Genomic DNA, 20,918 nt, shown 5'->3' with positions numbered 1-20,918 from the left:
AGACTGGTCAACATGGTGAAACCCCCGTCTCTACTAAAAACAAAAAAAAAATTAGCCGGGCATGGTGGCACACTCCTGTAAGCCTAGCTAGTCGGGAGGCTGAGGTGGGAGGATCACTTGCACCTGGGAGGCGGAGGTTGCAGTGAGATGAGATCACAACACTGAACTCCAGCCTGGGAGACATAGTGAGACTCCATCTCAAAAAAATAAAATAAAATATCACTTGCTTATATAACACAAGAAATCTTGTAAAAACATAATTTCCAGTTGGGCGCGGTGGCTCACACCTGTAATCCCAGCACTTTGGGAGGCTGAGGTGGATGGATCACAATGTCAGGAGTTCAAGACCAGCCTGGTCAAGATGGTGAAGCCCCATCTGTACTAAAAATACAAAAATTAGCCAGGCACGGTGGCAGGCACCTGTAATCCCAGCTACTTGGGAGGCTGAGGCAGGAGAATCACTTGAACCCGGGGGACGGAGTTTGCAGTGAGCTGAGATCTTGTTGCTGCATTCCAGCCTGGGTGACAGAGTGAGACTCCATCTCAAGAAAAAAAGAAAATATATATATACATACACACACACACACACACACAAATATATACACACATACATATAATTTCCTCAAATAAATCATAACTTTTAAAATTAAATTAGAAATATCTATTCAAATTATTTTTTAAATACCATCAAGGCCGGGCATGGTGGCTCATGCCTGTTTTCCGAGCACTTTGGGAGGCCAAGATGGGAGGATCACTTGAGGCCAGGAGTTCAAGACTAGCCTGGGCAACATAGCAAGACTTCATCTCTACAGAAAATAAAAAATTAGTCAGACATGGTGGTGTGTGCCTGTAGTCCCAGCTACTAGGGAGGCTGAGGTAGGAGGATAATTTGAGCACAGGAGTTTGAGATTGTATTGGGCTATGATTATGCCACGGCACTCTAGCCTGAGTGACAGAGCAAGACCCTAAAAAAAAATTGAATTATAAATTCATTATGAACTTTGGGAAAATTATTTATTTTTCTCCACGGGATTTAGACAAGTAATTTCACATTTCATTTTAAGTCAAGAGTAAGAAAACATTTTTTGTATATCCATCACAATAGAGATCACAGTATATCAATGAAATATTTAAATACACTGTACAGAGATTGATTTTTTAATGGATTTCTATAAGTAGTGTTAACAGGAAAAAGCATGTAATACAATCTACTCTGTATCTAAGAGCTTTAATTTATTCAAATATTGGGAGAAATTCATCTTCTGAATTTTTCTCATTTAAAAAGCATTATGAAGGCCGGGCGCGGTGGCTCAAGCCTGTAATCCCAGCACTTTGGGAGGCCGAGACGGGTGGATCACGAGGTCAGGAGATCGAGACCATCCTGGCTAACATGGTGAAACCCCGTCTCTACTAAAAAATACAAAAAACTAGCCGGGCGACGTGGCGGGCGCCTGTAGTCCCAGCTACTCCGGAAGCTGAGGCAGGAGAATGGCGTGAACCTGGGAGGCGGAGCTTGCGGTGAGCTGAGATCCGGCCACTGCACTCCAGCCTGGGTGATAGCGAGACTCCGTCTCAAAAAAAAAAAAAAAAAGTATTATGAGAACTGATTCAAGGATGGAGGAATCAATTAGTACTCAGCAATTCACAGACATGACATATAAACACGACATTTTTAATATATAAACAAAGACTGCATGTTGGCAGCATAGAAGACAGTCTTGCTCTTCCTCATTTTTGAAGCAGAGATATTTCATATTTCATAGTTTCTGAACTTCCTCAGGAGTTCTGAGGGAGCATCCTTGGACCAGCGGAAACGAAGGTGCCAACCATTCACATCTGAAAAATCTTTAAAGGAAAAAAAATAAATGTTTAAAATCAGAAGTAGGAAAAGTCAATCTTGTTACAGTAAAACAGCTTGGGGATAAAATTTCACTGCAACAGGTACAATGTAAGGGTAAGACTTTGGTGTGAATTATTAACATCTTAGAGAAATGGATTAACTTAAGCAGACTGGAATTCTTATGAACAGGAATTACAATTTATATGGATGATAAGACCTCACATGCTTAAATACTTAATAAGATGAAATACATAGATGCCTCCAGTGGTGGGGATTTTGACAATTCACATGCAAAGAAATTCAAAACAAAGTTCACAGTTTTCAAAAACCTTTCAAAAGTTAAAAGTCAGTGGTAAAAGGATCCCTGAATTGAATCCCTAATTGAATTCCACGGTAATAAGATTTTTCTTTTTTAGTTACAATAAACAACATTGTTGAAAACCAGAGGAAAAGAAGGTAATTTTCCTTCTCTACTAGAAGTATAAATTGGCAAAATTCCTCTGGCAGGCAATTTGACAATATTTATCAAACTTGTTAAAATGTATAAACCTTTGACCCAATAATTTTACTTCTTGAAATGTATCCTACAGAAATAATAATGGATGCACCTAACGATTTAACTGTAAGGATGTTTATAATGATATCATTTATAAATTTTGTTTGCAAACCAGGAAACATTCTAAACTTTAGCAAATGAAAGCTGGTTAAAAGGTTTTGATATCATCATTAACAATATTTTAATATTTACCATCATAGAAAAATGCTCATAACACATTGCTAAGTGACAGTTAAAAAAAAAAACACTGTTTATATAGTATGATCCCATTCCTGAACTCATTATTCACATGAGTATTTATGTGAAATTTTTTTAAATCTAAAAAAAGGCCAGGCATGGTGGCTCACGCCTGTAATCATAGCACTTTGGGAGGCCAAGGCAGGTGCATCTCTTGAGCTCAGGAGTTCGAGACCAGCATGGGCAACATGGCAAAACCCCGTCTCTACAAAAAAAAAAAAAAAAAAAAAAAAAATTAGACGGGCGTGGTGGCATGTGCCTGTGGTCCCAGCTACTCAGGAGACTAAGACAAGAGGATTACTTGAGCCCCAGAGGCGGAGCTGAGAGTGTGCCACTGCACTCAAGCCTGGGTAGTAGAGTGAGACTCTCTCAAAAAACAAACAAACAGATAGGAAAAGGTACACCAAAATTAATAGTATTTATCCCTGGATTGTTACAATAGATGTGATTTTCTTTGTCTGTTTGTTTGTTTATTTTTCTGACACAGAGTTTCGCTCTTGTTGCCCAGGCTGGAGTGCAATGGTGCGATCTCAGCTCACCACAACCTCCGCCTCCCGAGTTCCAGTGATTCTCCTGCCTCAGCCTCCCAAGTGCTGGGATTATAGGCATGAGTCACCACACTCAGCTAATTTTTGTATTTTTAGTAGAGTCAGGATTTCTCCATGTTGGTCAGGCTGGTCTCAAATTCCTGACCTCAGGTGATCCACCCGCCTCAGCCTCCCAAAGTGCTGGGATTACAGGCGTCAGCCACTGTGCCTGGCCAATTTTCATTTTTTATACTCTTTGTTGTTTATCTGTACTTTCTTATTTTTCTGCAATAAACAGCTATGCTTTTTGTCTTTTTATGTTAATAATATTGCTAATGAAAAAGCAGGTTACAGAATAATATATAAAATATGCTTCCATTGATATTTTAATATAGTATATAAATATGATATATAGCATATAAATATGATATTTTAATATAGTATATAAATATGTAGTCAGAAAAAGCATACACAGAGTAGTTAACAATGGTTATCTCAGAAAAACAGATTACACTGACACTTTTTTTTTTTTTTTTTTTGAGATGGAGTCTCGCTCTGTCGCCCGGGCTGGAATGCAGTGGCCGGATCTCAGCTCACTGCAAGCTCCGCCTCCCGGGTTTACGCCATTCTCCTGCCTCAGCCTCTCGAGTAGCTGGGACTACAGGCGCCCGCCACCTCGCCCAGCTAGTTTTTTTTTTTTTTTTTGTATTTTTTAGTAGAGACGGGGTTTCACCATGTTAGCCAGGATGGTCTCATCTCCTGACCTCGTGATCTGCCCGTCTCGGCCTCCCAAAGTGCTGGGATTACAGGCTTGAGCCACCGCGCCCGGCCTACACTGACACTTTTTAAAGAATTATTGGAGAAAACAAATCTAAAGAATTTTCATTTGGGGAAAAAGCAAAAAGAAAATTGTTTCTGATTGCTATAATTGTTCCTATAATTAAAACTTACTCACAAAATATGTATAGTATGATCCTTCTAAACATACTAACACAAATGAAAATATACCAAAATATCGATAATACATATTTCTCTAAATGGTAAGATTATGAGTTATATGTTCTTCCTTTTGCTTGATCATATTTTCTCACATTTTATATAGCAAATAAGTGTCATTTTTGTTTAAAAAGATGTAGTTTCTGGCCGGGCATGGTGGCTCACGCCTGTGATCCCAGCACGTTGGGAGGAGGCCAAGGCGGGCGGATCACGAGGTTGGGAGTTTGAGACCAGCCTGACCAACATGTCGAAACCCCGTCTCTACTAAAAATACAAAAATTAGCTGGGCATGGTGGCACGCGCCAGCAATCCCAGCTACTTAGGAGGCTGAAGCAGGAGAACCGCTTGAACCCGGGAGGCGGAGGTTGCAGTGAGCCCAGATTATGCCATTGCACTCCAGCCTGGGCAACGGAGCGAGACTCCATAAAAAAAAAAAAAAAAAAAAGGATGTAGTTTCTAGTTTGGGTTCCTGTAGAAATAGACATGCAGACAAGAACTTGAAACAGGTTGGGCACAGTGGCCCACATCTATAATCCCAGCACTTTGGGAAGCTGAGGCCAATGGATCACTTGACCTCAGGAGTTTGAGACCAGCCTGGGCAATATGGCGAAACTCCATCTCTATAAAAAATTCGCCGGATGTGGTGGTGCACACCTGCAGTCCCAGCCATTTGGGGGCTGAGGTGGGAGGATCATCTGAGCCTAGGAGGTCGAGGCTGCAGTGAGTCAAGATCGCACCACTGCACTCCAGCCTGGGTGACAGAATGAGACTCTATCTCAAAAAAAAAAAAAAAAGAATTTGAAACAAAGTGGCTAATTTGGGAGGTGATCCCAGGTGGCACCTTAACAGAATTAGAACCAAATCTAGAAAAGGTACGTTATCAAACAAGTTACCACTATGGGTAACTGCAAATGATCCCACTGGGGAACCCTGGGAGACAATATAAAACTTTTTAGAGTTATCTCATGTGAGGGGTGAAGGACGTGGGGAATTTAGCCTCCCACTCCCACTCATTATTGTCATGCAAAGGGCATTTACTTCCTGGCAATTACTGCCTGCTGATTTGCTGCCAAGCAGGCTCCATTGCCAGAGCAAGCCCTCTGACAGAGTCATAATGTTTGTGGTTGGAGCCACAGGGTTGGCAATGCCTAGGAAGGCAGGTGCCCAGGGACATGGCAGCACACCAAAATCATTGCATACATTTAAATTTTTCTTGGTGGGACGTGGTGGCTCACACCTGTAATCCCAGTGCTTTGGGGGGCCAAGGTGGGCAGATCACGAGGTCAGGAGTTCGAGACCAGCCTGGCCAACATGGTGAAACTCCGTCTCTACTAAAAACACAAAAAATTAGCCAGGCATGGTGGCAGGTACCTGTAATCCCAGCTACTTGGGAGGCTGAGGCAGGAGAATAGCTTGAATCCAGGCGGCAGAGGTTGCAGTGAGCCGAGATGGTGCCACTGCACTCCAGCCTGGGGAACAAAGCAAGACTCCTTCTCAAAAAAAAAAAAATTTTTCTTTCTCTTTTTTACTCCAAGATGTTACACAAAACTATTTTATTCTAGAACTGTATTTATCAGAATGCATATTTATTGCATATTTAAGCAGAAAGAAAGTAAAAGTGAGATTGTCTTGCACAGTGGTTTTCAGATGCAGTGCTCCATATTTCACTGTTTGCAATAAAGAATTAGAGTGTGGTGGGGGCTATTTGGTGGCTACTCATCACAGAAGAGACATCAAAAGGCAAATTCCAAAGTGAATATCTAGCACTGCTTGAGGAAATTAGCAAATATGCTGAAAAGTAATATATAAGAAGCCACGCAGGGCTTCGTAAAGTTGACGGGAGTAATATTTCTTAAATGCTGACATTACAAAAATTTACACTGCAGTAAAATGAAATCATAAATAATCATGCAACAGCACTTTGATATATCCAACTCCAGCTTTAAGGCACTAGTCAGAAAAGCCAATAATCTTTTAAACAGCATAAAGAAAATACTTGTAAATGCAACCTTTGGCAGAATTTCATAATTCTCCAACAACAGCTTCTTAGAACAATGATTCCCAGTCGGGTGCAGTGGCTCATGCCTGTAATCTCAGCACTTTGGGAGGCCAAAGTGGGCAGATGACCTGAGGTCAGGAGTTCTAAACCAGACTGGGCAACATGGTAAAACCCCATCTCTAATAAAAACATGAAAATTAGCCGGGTATGGTGGCGGGTGCCTGTAATCCCAGCTACTTGGGAGGCTGAGGCAGGAGAATCACTAGAACCCAGGCGGTGGAGGTTGCAGTGAGCTGAGATGGTGCCACTGCACTCTAGCCTGGGCAACAGGAGCGAAACTCTGTTTCAGAAAAAAAGAACAATGATTCCCATCCCCTCCACTTCGTTCTTTTTTTTTTTTTTTTTTTTTTTTTTGACACAGGGAGACACAGGGTCTTGCTCTGTCACCTAGGCTGGAATACAGTGGCAGGATCATAGCTCACTGCAGCTTCAAACCCCCGGGCTCAGCCTCCCAAGTAGCTGGGACTACAGGCACACGCCACAATACCTAGATAATGTTTTTTTTACTTTTGTAGAGACAGGGCTCTTGCTATGTTGCTCAAGCTGGTCTCAAACTCCTGGACTCGAGCGATCCTCCCACCTCTGCCTCCCAAAATTCTAGGAGTACAGGCCCAAGCCACTGCAGGGCTGGCTTCACTTCAAAAAAACAGCATATGTATCACAATATGAAGACATTAAAACTGGCATCACAATTTGTTCTGAGTAAATTATATGTGAAAATTAATTATATGAATTGGCATTATCTGTTATTACCCAAGTAAATTAGAGTCAAGAACCAGGGAGAGGAAAAGAAAAGCACTCAAGACACAAATGCCTGCCCAAGAATTCTATCACAAGCCAGCTGCTGAAATGACCTGCCTTGCCTCTAAGGCTAGTTTTACCTATTGCCATCACTCACCAATTAGAGCTTGCTAGCTCCAAAAAACTTTGCTAGTGCCCATGAGTTTTCTTTCATAACAATATGTAACATTTCTCTTTCTAATAAAACACGCAACATTTTATTTGTTCTTCAGACACACCAAAGACCACCCATCTGTGTGTATGCCCTGAATTGCAATGTAGTTTTTATATATTTTCCCAAGTAAAATGTTTTACATAGAGATTCGAATCTATATTTTTGACTTTGACATAATATATATCTACACTGTGGAATGTTATCAGCTGTTAAAAAGCAGGAATTCATTCTGAATGTAAGGATTTAAAAAGAAGTCCCTTAATAATAAAAGTTAACACTAAAAAAGTGTTTATGATGTGCCTGGTACTGGTCTAAATATTTTACGTGTGTGTGTGTGTGTGTGTATGTGTGTGTGTGAGAGACAGGATCTCATTCTGTCACCCAGGCTGGAGTACAGAGGTGCAATTGCAGCTTACTGCAGCCTCAACATCCCCCTACACACCAGGGCTCAAGTAACTGGGATTACAGGCACGTACCACCACTCCTAGCTAATTTTCGTATTTTTTTTTAGAGATGGTTTCGCCATGTTGCCCAGGTTGGTCTCAAACTCCCGGCCTCAAGCAATCCACCCACCTCACCCTCCCTAATTGCTGGGATTGCAGGTGTGAGCCACTGCATCCAGACAATTAAGTTATTTACTCCTCAAAAAAAAAAAATTCTTATGAGGTAGACACTAATATTTTGACCATTATATAATTAAGAAGACATAGATGCAGAGGGGTTAACTAGCTTGCCCAAGGTCATACAACTCATCAGTGAAAAGCTGAACCCACATTCTTAACCACTGTGTAACACAGAGAAATGTGTGCAGTATAGCCCCATTCTTTACTTTTAAAGCTCTCGTAAGTGCACATATACACACTTGTATTAGCATGGAGAATAGTGGAAGGAAACACATCTGAGTGTCAGCCTTGGTTACTTCAAGAAATAGAAGCAGAGTTGGCCGGGCACGGTGGCTCACACCTGTAATCCCAGCACTTTGGGAGGCCAAGGTGGTGGATCACAAGGTCAAGAGATCGACACCATCCTGGCCAACATGGTGAAACTCTGTCTCTACTAAAAATACAAAAATTAGCCAGGTGTGGTGGTGCGTGCCTGTAATCTCAGCTACTCAGGAGGCTGAGGCAGGAGAATCACCTGAACCCATGAGGTGGAGGTTGCAGTGAACTGGGATTACGCCACTGCACTCCAGCCTAGCAACAGGGTGAGACTCCGTCTCAAAAAAAAAAAAAAAAAGAAAAAAAAGAAATAGAAGCAGAGAAGGTTGGCAGCCTGGGGTAGACACTAAGTTACTGCCTATATATGATTCTTTGAATTTTTTTAACAGCAAGTCTATACTTCTTTTGTTTTTATTCAGTATCTAATGACTATTTTTTTAAAAAGAAGGAAAATTTCATAGAATCCTATGAGAGGGGCTCATGAGGCCTCAGCATTATGCCTGAGTCTCTGAAGTATCTCTCACCCCACCCACACTACACCTAATTCTGGTGTGCACAGACTTGATCTAAATCTGACAGAAACAGAAAGACTCAGGGAACCCCCGGGGGTTCAAGACACACATAACAGAACATTCATCATGTTTACATGCAGAGGAGTGATTGTACTCCTGTGTTTGCTTAAAACACTGTTTTTCTACATTTCGGGCTTCTCCTTTGATCAGTTTGTTATATTATAACCATTTCCAGTTACTGGGTGATGCAATCAATGTGCAGACTCCACAGCCATCTCTTGGGTAACCAACAGAGACATCTGAATCAAACTCTATGAAACTTCATTCCCAGCAAGAAGAGAACATGTAAAAGTTCTCCCCAAAAAGAGATTTGAAGTGACTATTTCTCAAAAGACTATAATCCACCACAAGCCATCTATCTTCTTTTTAATATAAGTGTTCTAGGGTGTTCAGGAACGTTCTGCTTAAAGGCTAAATTCTAATAGGGTGTTACATCACTACTCTGAGAATCAACACATAATTTGAAGGACAGTTACAATGTGTGTGTATATATAACACATCTAAACTAGTTGGATGGCTAGATAGATTGTCAGATAGACAAATCATACAAACAGCTAACATTTACCTAGGGCTTCCTAGAGGTGAACCGCTGTGCTAAGCATTTTGTATGTATCTCCCCATTTAATCCTCATGGTAACTCTATAAGAAGTTTGGTAACTCTATTTAAGAGATGGAGTCTCACTATGTCACCCAGGATGGAATGCAAGCACCTAATAACAGGAGTGATCATCGCACACAGCAGCCTTGAACTCCTGGCCTCAAGCCAGCCTCCTGTCTCAGCCTCCTGAGTAGCTAGGACTACAAGTGCATAGCAATGCACCTAGATGAGCAAGTACTATTATAATCCCTATTTTATAGATGCAGAAACTGAGGTCTAGAGAAGTTAAGTAACTTTGCCAAGTAATACAGATGATAAGCAGTAGAGCTAGGATGTGAACTCAGGTAGTATAGCTTGGTAGCCAGGAGGTAAACTTCTATAATACTCTGCTTCAGTGGATTTATAAATGATTCAGAATGTCTAGAGAGCTACTTACAGATAAGGCATTATTGGGCTGGGCATGGTGGCTCACACCTGTAATCCCAGCACTTTGGGAGGCCCAGGCAGGAGGATCACCTGAGGTCAGGAGTTCGAGATCAGCCTGGCCAATATGGTGAAACCCCATCTCTACTAAAAACATAAAAATTAGCCAGGCATTGTGGCAGGCGCCTGTAGTCCCAGCTACAGGGGAGTCTGAGGCACAAGAATCGCTTGAACCCGGGAGGCAGAGGTTGCAATGAGCTGAGATTATGCCACTGCACTCTAGCCTAGATGACAGAGTGAGACTCCATCTCAAAAAAGAAAAAATTAAATTAAATAAGATATTATCACAAGATAGGGCAATGCCTTGGAACACTGAGTCTGAAGCCAACCTGCCTTAGTTCAGACCCCTTTCCCTTCCCATATAAGCTGTATGACTTTAAGCAAATTACTCAACCTCCTGGACTTTGGTTTTCTCATCTATAAAATGAGAATAATATTGACATCAGTCTACAAGCTTGTAGTGAGAATTAAATAAGTTAATATATGTAAAATTAATATTAAATGAGATCATAAATGTAAACTAATACATGTAAAGAGTGTTCCTGCACATAGTAAACATTCAATCAATGTTAGCTAGTGTTATTTCAGTAAAGCCAAAGACACTGAGAATTGTCTCAAGGTTTCCCTTCTGAGGAATGCCTTCCCGTTTCGGTGTCAATGCTAAGTTTCTTTTAAGATGCTAAACCAATCTTTAAACTTGGCACTGCTGTGCAAATTGGAAAAGTTAGGAATAAATGCATTATAAACAGAGCTCTTTAATTTCAGACTTTCTCCTTTCTGCAGTTATATAACATGACTTACTTGAGGAATCTGAATTTTGCGGGGAGACTGACTTCTCCAGGGGCTTGGGTTCTTTCTTCTCCGTTTTCTCTGTAGTTGAAGCCAGCTCCTCTTTCTTTCTTTCTCTTTGCTCATTCCATTCCTCATTTTCAATCTTGCTGGTATGAGTCTTATCAGATTCTTCCAGCATCAGGTCTTTTTTACCTCTGATGGCCCAGTGCATGGACTAAATTAATGTAAAGCAGAGATATAAAAATTAAATTTATATTATATGATTTTCTATATTTAAAGTTTGATATGTGGTAACACCTGACCTACTACTGTAGCGCTAATTAACAACATGTTAGACTTGACTATTAACAAGTTACTCATAAATTAATCCAGATATTAATTAATCCAACTATTAATAGTTACTTTTCACCATACACCCTTCTGTACCTTTTTTATTTTCTGTTCTGTATATGTATTTCCTATTAGATCTAAAAATTGGACAGATGGATGAATGAATGGAGAGATGGGTGGATGAACTAACAAATGAATACAGTGAAAAAGAGCGCTTTTGATTTGCTGTGTCAAGAATATTTCAAGTGGAATCATTAGCCCTACCATCAACCAAAATAATGCCTAACTATTTCTTAAAACCTCATCTGGATACTGTGGGAAGCTATTCCTGAAGTACTAAGAAACAGTGACTTACTAGCTCTATTACCAAAACTCAAGACTAGAGGGAAACACAGCCTTTTAACACCCTAAAATTATAAATATTCTAGCTCTCTGCTCTATTCAAACCAAAGAAGTCATTTATTCCCACCTTCAACCTGTCTCTTCCCAACTACAAAAAAGTGTCATCCTGAATCCTCTTCTTCAAATATAACCAGTCCACAGGCTAATCAACCCCAAGATCCAAGAACCACCCCATAAAGCAGTCATTGCCACCAATAAATGTAATCAGCTCTCACCCTAACAAGAAAAAGAAAAGAGGCTGGGCGCAGTGGTTCGTGCTTGTAATCCCAGCACTTTGGGAAGCCAAGGTGGGTGGATCACTTGAGGCAACACTGAGGCAAGGAGTTTGAGACCATCCTGGCCAACATGGTGAAATCCCCATCTCTACTAAAAATACAAAAATTAAGGCCGGGCGCGGTGGCTCAAGCCTGTAATCCCAGCACTTTGGAAGTCCGAGACGGGCGGATCACAAGGTCAGGAGATCGAGACCATCCTGGCTAACACAGTGAAACCCCGTCTCTACTAAAAATACAAGAAAACTAGCCGGGCGAGGTGGCGGGCGCCTGTAGTCCCAGCTACTCGGGAGGCTGAGGCAGGAGAATGGCGGAAACCCGGGAGGCGGAGCTTGCAGTGAGCTGAGATCCGGCCACTGCACTCCAGCCCGGGCGGCAGAGCAAGCCTCCGTATCAAAAAAAAAAAAAAATACAAAAATACAAAAATTAGCTGGGCGTGGTGGTGCACACCTGTAATCCCAGCTACTCAGGAGGCTGAGGCGGGAGAATTGCTTGAACCCAGGAGGCGGAGGTTGCAGTGAGCCGAGATTGCACAATTGCACTCCAGCCTGGGCAACAGAGCAAGACTCAGTCTCAAAAAAAAAAAAAAAAAAAAAAAGAAAGAAGAAAAATAAATGGGAATGAAAGGCACCAAAATGCAACTGTAGTTATATCTGTGTAACAGAATTACATCTTTTGTTTTTGTATTTCCCAAATTTTCTATGAGAAGATTATATATATCTACAATTAGAAAATATTCTATTTTAGGCTGGGCGCTGTGGCTCACGCCTGTAATCCCAGCACTTTGGGAGTCCAAGGCGGGTGGATCATGAGGTCAGGAGTTCCAAACCAGCCTGGCCAACATGGTGAAACCCCATCTCTACTTAAAAAAACAAAAATTAGTTGGACAAGGTAGTGTGTGCCTATAATCCCAGCTACCCAGGAGACTGACGCACGAGAATCACTTGAATCCAGGAGGCGGGGGTTGCAGTGAGTTGGTATTGCACCACTGCACTCCAGTCTGGGTGACAGAACGAGACTCTGTCTCAAAAAAAAAAAAAGAAAATATTCTATTTTTAAAATTAGATGAAGTTTCGATGCAAAAACATATAAGGAGGGAGATTCCTGGTGCCAACAATATGTGTGGGAAGGGAATAGTTACAGAGTAAATTACACTTCAAAACCATTTGCTAAATTGTAAATGCAAGTACTACCCATTTCTCTGTAGATTTTATTTCAAAATAAAAATGTTAATTTTTTAAAGAGGCAATGCCTCAGCTGGTATTAAAAAAAATTGACTTTGGTTGGTTTAGGTTTGTTGCTTTGGTTTGGTTTTTGCATATGCACAAGATAAAAAAGCTGCCAGTGACTTCCTCTGCAAAAGGATACTACGAAGGTTAGTGAAAAACAGGGAATAAGACGTTCAAGAATTCAGGGCCCAGAGAGCTGAAAATGTAAACTGTGAGCTTCACAAGCCAGCAAGGTGGCCTGTACATGATGTATTGATCTCTGTGCCTCAGTACTTCTCTCTTGAAATCAAAGTACCTGTGGTCTGCCTTAGATAGGATTAATGTCTAATCCACAGTAAATGCTTTAAAGGTTTCAGTGAAAAGATGTTCTGAAATAGTAGTCTTATCCATCTCCTTTGTGAGTAAATCAGAATAAAATATGTTATCATCAGAATCCCACATCTGCTGATCCTCATTAAAGAAATATACAGAAGAAATATCCAAACTGTATCTAACCTCAGATACAAGGGCTTCTCATGCTTTGTAGTTCAATCAAAGGACTAACATCAGAGTGATGCTAAGCATCACTGTTTGCTGGGACACAGTTAGATAGTCTGCAAATCACTCATTTCTGTGTTCACAAGCATATATCTCAACTCCACAAGGGTATTAGTTGCACAGAACAACATTTAACATCAAGCGAACTAGTCTATTGTGGAGCTACTCATTTCAATAGAATCAGCAGCAATAAAAGATATCAAATGACAGCAATTGATACCGACTAAGAGAGAGACTAGAAAGGGGAGAGTCTGTAGAGCAAGATAATAAAATGCACAAGACAGAAAATCTATATATGCATGGAAGGAACTAACACTAAACAGACAGCAAACCTAGGTGCAAAGGCCACTAATCTTAACAGTTTATGAAATTGCTATGTTGTTATTCTGCCTTCACAACTAACTTGTTTACCAGCTTTCTTAAATGAGTTGTTTTTTTTTTTCTCTAGGAAGTCATTTTCTTACATTCTAGACCTTTGTCAATACTAGGAAAAGTGCTCGCCTCAGCAGCACATATACCAAAATTGGAATGATACAAAGAAGATTATCATGGTCCCTGTGCAAAGATAACAGGCACATTCGTGAAGCATTCATTAAAACACACACACACACACACACACACACAGGGAAATAAAAAATTTGGTTTACATTCCAGTAAACTATGGCACAAAATTTTTTTAAATCCATTGACTTAGATGAGCCATAGATCAGCTAAATAGCTATACAAAATTGACTAGTTATTGTTATCCTGGATCAGCTATCACCACGAGTGAATTTTTTATTTGTCAGGGTGATTTCTGACCTGCTTTTGTATAACATCCAATTAAGACAGATTGCCTTTTGAACTAGCAGAAGGTGTTGAACTGCACACAGTTTCCCATCTGGCTGGTGAAACCGTGGCCATGTGGGCGTAGTAGGAAGCTTTCCTGAAAGGTAGTCTGTGGCCAGTTGGACCCACCCCAGAGACACCTTGCCCAGCTGGGAACCCAGAAACAATCAGCAGACAAACAGGCCCATGTGGGGCTGACCCAACCAGCCCTCCCAGAGGCAATCAATTTGTCAAATGATCAGTTCACCAAAAATGTGTTTCCATTAACTCTTTATAAAATTTGTAGCAACTGAAGTGGCATGAGATAGTTTTAGCGGCTTATGAGAATTTTTCTCAGCCATTCATTTTGACTGTGCCTTTGCTGTGGCTTCTTTTTCCCATAGACATCCTAAATCCATGCTGCCGTATATTTTGGTGCTAGAGGGAGAGCCATCCACACCCTAGGTTTCTGTGGGTAAAACCATTTAGCACGACAAAGATACATTTCCCTAAGATTCTTTGGAATCCTGGGATAACTCTTCAGGTTATCCCAGGATCCCAAAGACCTGGATTACTGAATCCTCACTCCAAACCCTTTTTTTCAGACCAATACTACATGTCTAAATTTAAACTGCCAACATATTCATTGACCTGGGTGAGGTCTTAAAATATTTTTACAAATTAAACTATCAGGAAGAACTTCTAGAAAACGAAAAGAGAAATAAATAAGTGGGTAGTAAAGTGACAGACAGTGTGGGGAAAAAATGCCAGTTCAGTTGCATCACTCCTGGATGATAGAAATGTGGTATATATACACCATGGAATATTACTCAGCCCTAGAAAAGAGCAAAATAGTATCTTTTGCAGCAACTTAGATGGAGCTGGAGGCCATTGTTCTACATGAAGTAACTTAGGAATGGAAAACCAAATATTGTATGTTCTCCGTTACAAGTAGGAGCTAAGCTATGGGTACACAGAAGCATACAGAATGGTATAATATACAGAAAGTAGGAAGCTGGGAGGGAGATGAAGGATAAAAAACTACATATTGGGTACAATGTATACTACTCAGGTGATGGGTGCACTAAAATTTCAGACTTCACCACTATACAATTCATCCATGTGACTAAAAACCACTTGTATTAGTCTGTTTCACACTGCTGTAAAGAACTACCTGAGACTGCGTAATTTATGAGGGAAAGAGGTTTAATTGACTCACAGTTCCTCAGGCTTAACAGGAAGCAGGACTGGGAGGCCTCAGGAAACTTACAATCATGGTGGAAGGTGAAGGAGAAGAAAGGGCCTTCTTCATATGGTGGCAGGAAAGAGAGAGAAGGGAGAAGTGCCACATACTTTTTTTTTTTTTTTTTTCTGAGACGGAGTCTTGCTCTGTCGCCCAGGCTGCAGTGCAGTGGTGCGATCTCAGCTCACTGCAAGCTCTACCTCCTGGGTCCATGCCACTCTCCTGCCTCAGCCTCTCAAGTAGCTGGGACTACAGGCGCCCGCCACCACGCCCATCTAATTTTTTGTATTTTTAGTAGAGACGGGGTTTCACCGTGTTAGCCAGGATGGTCTTGATCTCCTGACCTCGTGATCCACCTGCCTCGGCCTCCCAAAGTGCTGGGATTACAGGCTTGAGCCACCGCGCCTGGCCCCAGTGCCACATACTTTTAAACCATCAGATCTCATGATAACTCCCTATCATGAAAAAAGCAAGGGGGAAATCCACCCTCATGATCCAATCACCTCCCATCAGGACCCTCATTCAATTCAATATGAGATTTGGGCAGGACACAAATCCAAACCATACCACCATTCGTACCCCGAAAGCTATTGAAAATGTTTTTAAGTTTTTAATTTAAAAAAATGTAGCACCCCTGAGGCTGTGGCTCATTTGAGGAATTTTCCGAAAGGAAATTCCCAAGATATGATCCTGTGTGTGATGCTACAAAAGTACACTGTGATTTGGCCTGCCTTGTGGGTACAGGGACTAATAATGCTCCCAAACAATGCTTTTCCTTCCAGAGGGATTATACTGCTTAAATAAAAAGCAGAAACACAGGGTTGATGGTGCGAAGGAAAGGGAATGTATGAGATTTAACAATCTAGCCAGGCGTGGTGGCTCACACCTGTAATCCCAACACTTTGGGAGGACGAGGCAGGCTGATCACCTGAAGTTGGGAGTTTGAGACCAGCCTGACCAACATGGAGAAACCCTGTCTCTACTAAAGATACAAAATTAGTCAGGCGTAGTGGCGTATGCCTGTAATCTCAGCTACTCATGAGGCTGAGGTAGGAGAATTGCTTGAACCCGGGAGGCAGAGGTTGCAGTGAGCCAAGATGGCACCATTGCACTCCAGCCTGGGCAACAAGAACAAAACTCCGTCTCAAAAAAAAAAATTTATAAATGTGCTGGGCATGCGTTTTAGACACATGTCACTAAAATTGAAATAATAAAGTTATAATCATTTTATTGTCAGAATGGCACATATAATATGATAGTCTACCATTATCCTCAAGGGGTATTCCAAGACCCCATGTGGATGCCTGAACCTTGGGTAGTACCAAACTCTACATATACTATGCTTTTTCTGATATATACACACCTATGATAAAGTTTATAGTTCAACTCCAGTCCAAAACGAGGTGAGTATAGTACAATAAAACATTTTGAGAGCTTGTAAGAGCACATTTACATAACTTTTATTATGTATGTTGTTATCATTGTTCTAGTTTATTATTAGTTATTGTTACTAATCTCTTATTGTGCCTAATTTATAACTGTGGCCATATGGGCATAGTTCTCATAAGCCGCTAAAACTATCTCATGCCACTTCAATTGCTACAAATTTTATAAAGAGTTAATGGAAACACATTTTTGGTGAACTGATCATGTGATGAATTGATTGCCTCTGGGAGGACTGGTTGGGTCAGCCCCACATGGGCTTGTTTGTCTGCTGATTGTTTCTGGGTTCCCAGCTAGGCAAGGTGTGTTTGGGGTGGGTCCAACTGGCCACAGACTACCTATCAGGAAAGCTTCCTACTACGCCCACATGGCCACAGTTATAAATTAGGCACAGTAAAAGATTAATAACAATAACTAATAATAAACTAGGATAATTATAACAATATATGTAATAAAAGTTATGTGAATGTGCTCTCACACTCTCAAAATATTTTATCATACTATACTCACCTATTTTTGCACTGGGGTTGATTGCAGGTAACTAAAGCCAAGGAAAGCAAAACTGGGGATAAAGGGGACACTACTGAATACCTGACGCAAACACCCTAATGGTGACATTTATCTACAAAATGATAGACAGTGATCTCTTAGGTGATGAACAATACTAGGTATGATCATTGTTATTAATTTCTCCAGAATAGCAAATGCAAAATGATGAACAGATGAAATATGCAAAAAGACAAGGCGACAATTAAAATGTTATAGAAAGAAGTGAGGCTCTCACACGCAAAAGTTACTGTAAGGCATAGACAGAAAGGAGGCCGGGGGGTGGCTCACACCTGTAATCCCAGCATTTTGGGAGGCCGAGGCGGGCGGATCACGAGGTCAGGAGATGGAGATCATCCTGGCCAACATGGTGAAACCCTGTCTCTACTAAAAATACAAAAAAAATTAGCTAGGTGTGGTGTTGTGTGCCTGTAGTCCTAGCTACCCAGGAGTCTGAGGCAGGAGAATCGCTTGAATCCGGGAGACGGAGGTTGCAGTGAGTCCATATCGCACCACTGCCTGGTGACAGAGAGAGACTCCATCTCAAAAAAAAAAAAAAAAGAACAAAAAGGAATGAAAGGAAAGTTATAGAATGTCTATCAAATGAGGTATAGAACAGGTAATACTTGGTATATAGGATTCAAAGTCCACTGTGGAAGAGAAATAGAAGGATATCAGAAACAATAATGTTGAGCCCAAACAAAGAAGACTATATGAGAAAAAAAAAATCAATGCTAATTTGAAGCAGAGAGATATGCATCTCATCATTTTTGTACCACTAATAAAAATAAATTTAAAGCCAATATAGCCCAGCATACTATTTCAACTTTGCTGACAAGACAAATGATGCAGCCAGTAATATCTAAAATGTAATTATTGTAAAACCTTGAACAGTTCACAGTTAAGCTACATTCAGAGCAGAAATGATGTGTTTGGAGACAGGAAATTAGTATTTAATGGAAAGATGTTGGCAATATAAATCCAAGTGGGGATTTGGAGAAGAGTTTTTGAAAATACTAAAAATACAAAAAATTAGCCAGACTTGGGGTCGGGCGCCTGTAGTCCCAGCTACTCGGGAGGCTGAGGCAGGAGAATGGCACAAACCCAGGAGGCGGAGCTTGCAGGGAGCCGAGATTGTGCCACTGTACTGCAGCCTGGGCGACAGAGCGAGACTCTGTCTCAAAAAATAAATAAATAATAGAATAGAATAGAATAGCAAGAGTCAGGAATCCAGTTGCAGTTACAGTGTGTGACACTTAGGAGACTGGGAAATATAGTTATGCAGAGTTGGTAGAACAATATTTAGCTAGTGTCAAAAAGGAATTTTGAATTTACACAACGAAAATGACAAAAATCTTATTTTTCGATACATAAAGTCACAATTTTTTGAAAGATTCCCTCTAGTAATTTTGTGCTTTTATACAATAAACATATGGTTAGTCTCTCATAAATAATTAGCCCATCTTTTTTTTTTTTTTTTTTTTTGAGACGGAGTCTCGCGCCCAGGCTGGAGTGCAGTGGCCGGATCTCAGCTCACTGCAAGCTCCGCCTCCTGGGTTTACGCCATTCTCCTGCCTCAGCCTCCCGTGTAGCTGGGACTACAGGCGCCCGCCAATCGCCCGGCTAGTTAATTAGCCCGTCTTAAACAAATCCATATGAATGCACACTTCTTTCCAAAATACAATGAAGAAAACAGCTTACATTTTATGTAGAGTGGCTTTAATCATATACTTTGGAATTTTTCATTGCTCTTCCCCATTATTTCAAAAACACCCTTCAGTATTATGGGCCTTTTATCAACAATTTGCTCAAGTCTTCAAAAATAAAAACTCTGAAGAAGGAAATCTAAATGTAACCCTAAAGGACTATAATTTAAGAGATGTGAATCATTTTATACACTAATTCTAATAACTGTCCCTGAAAACTTACCTATGAGGTAATTTCTGTATTATAAGTCCCATGTCATAGAAAAGTGTTCCAATGGAGATAATCTAGGTAATAAATCATGCCTAAATATTTAAAATTACATTTTGTCTATAATATACAAAGGTCAATGTTGAGCAAAATAAATATATGACAGTAATTAGAGTGAATATTTTGATATTTATGCCTTTAAATGACATGAAGAAGATAACACAATGTTTTTAAAGTCTAACAATTCTTTTTTTTTCTTTTTGTTTTATTATTATTATACTTTAAGTTCTAGGGTACATGTGCATAACGTGCAGGTTTGTTATATATGTATACTTGTGCCATGTTGGTGTGCTGCACCCATTAAAGTCTAACAATTCTTTCACCAGAATGTTTAATAGGAATAATTCATGACTTTCTTTGACTAATCAGATCCTGCCTTTTTAATGAAAATTCTAAGCCTTAAAAAGAGAACAAGCTGACATAAATGGAAAAGATGGAGAATATGAATTTACAATGGTTAAAACTCAGCAATTCATGAGCAACTTGAGAAACACGTTTATTACAGCTCATAAAACAGTAACCAATAACAGGGAGTGTGTATACTGAAACAAACAGCCAAAGAGACAAAAAAAAGTGTAGTCACAGGCTGTTCTGGCACAAATTCATTGCCTCTATTCTGGTGACTTTCTCTTCATGGGATTTATGGACACTGAATTACATCCAGACTTTGCTAACTTCTTGGTTTTCTCCCTCCTATTGCCAAATGACTCTTTAAGCTACTACATGAGTCTAATCTATGGGCATCCCGAGCTTCACAAATTCACGTCATCCCCAGCAAGAAACCCACCGTCTTCACTGAGTCATTCAAAGCTTCCCACTGCTGGAATGGCATCGACATCTGGCTCCTTCGCCAGTGGTCATAGCGAGCTCGACTCTCTTCATTGGTCAGAATCTCCTTTGCCTTCTGCAGTTTCTGAAAAGTCTCCACTGGAAAACAAATCAAGAAATGAGCACTTCTCTCTCGGAAGGGATATTTTAAACTCCAAAACTATCCAGTTGATCTTACTAGAACCATGACTCTGTCACTTACTAGCTATGTGACCTTGGGCCAATTTACCTCATTAAGCTTTTGTTAAGGGTATCACAAGGACAAGCAAGATCATGGATGAAAAGTGCTTGGCACACAGTTTATCCACTCCCTGTATTGTGCCTCAGTCATGTGCCAGATGCTACTCCTGGTGCTGATGACATAGATGTGAACAATAGACATTATTAGCAGGGGAAAGAGACATTTGTAAACATTGAAAAAATACTATTCTGTCTTGTAGGAAGAAAACTACCTTTTTTAGTGCTGGGTGTGAGAGAGGGCAGTAATTAGACAAGAGGGACAGTAAAACTGAAGACTATAAAGCAGGAAGGAGCACGGTGACTTAGAGGAAGTAGGAACTGCCAGTGTGGCTGGAGGACACAATGCTAGGGGAAGAATGATGAGGGATGGGGCTATACAGTAGACAGACAATAGCTCAATCAGCTAGGGCCTGAGATGTCATGTTAAGGATGCTGGTCTGCTTTTTGTCCTAAGAAAAACGAGAGGTCTTAAGCATAATAAATAACATGGTAGATGCTGGGACAAATGGTAGCT

At 40.6% G+C, this 20,918-nt stretch overlaps 1 protein-coding gene and 1 non-coding gene across 2 annotated transcripts in view; one reads left to right on the top strand and one right to left on the bottom strand.

Moving 5' to 3' along the window:
• Positions 1 to 1,566: 1,566 nt before the first annotated feature.
• DNAJC12 (DnaJ heat shock protein family (Hsp40) member C12) overlaps positions 1,567 to 20,918 on the bottom strand; it is a 44,732-nt gene continuing 25,380 nt past the window's right edge. Inside the window, exons 3-5 of the mRNA XM_033209076.1 lie at positions 20,124 to 20,263; positions 10,563 to 10,767; positions 1,567 to 1,845 (exon numbers count right to left, since the gene is read on the bottom strand). Of these exons, the coding sequence (XP_033064967.1) occupies positions 1,751 to 1,845; positions 10,563 to 10,767; positions 20,124 to 20,263 (440 nt within the window). The 3' untranslated portion in view covers positions 1,567 to 1,750. The remainder of the gene's footprint in view (positions 1,846 to 10,562; positions 10,768 to 20,123; positions 20,264 to 20,918) is intronic.
• On the top strand, positions 13,817 to 13,923 carry LOC117082883. Its single transcript, XR_004436811.1, has one exon. It is a non-coding gene; the product is annotated as a U6 spliceosomal RNA (small nuclear RNA).

Source organism: Trachypithecus francoisi, unplaced genomic scaffold (genome assembly GCF_009764315.1).
Source record: "Trachypithecus francoisi isolate TF-2019V2 unplaced genomic scaffold, Tfra_2.0 Lachesis_group9, whole genome shotgun sequence".
Taxonomy (NCBI): Eukaryota; Metazoa; Chordata; class Mammalia; order Primates; family Cercopithecidae; genus Trachypithecus; species Trachypithecus francoisi.
This window is presented reverse-complemented; position numbering and strand designations above follow the sequence as displayed.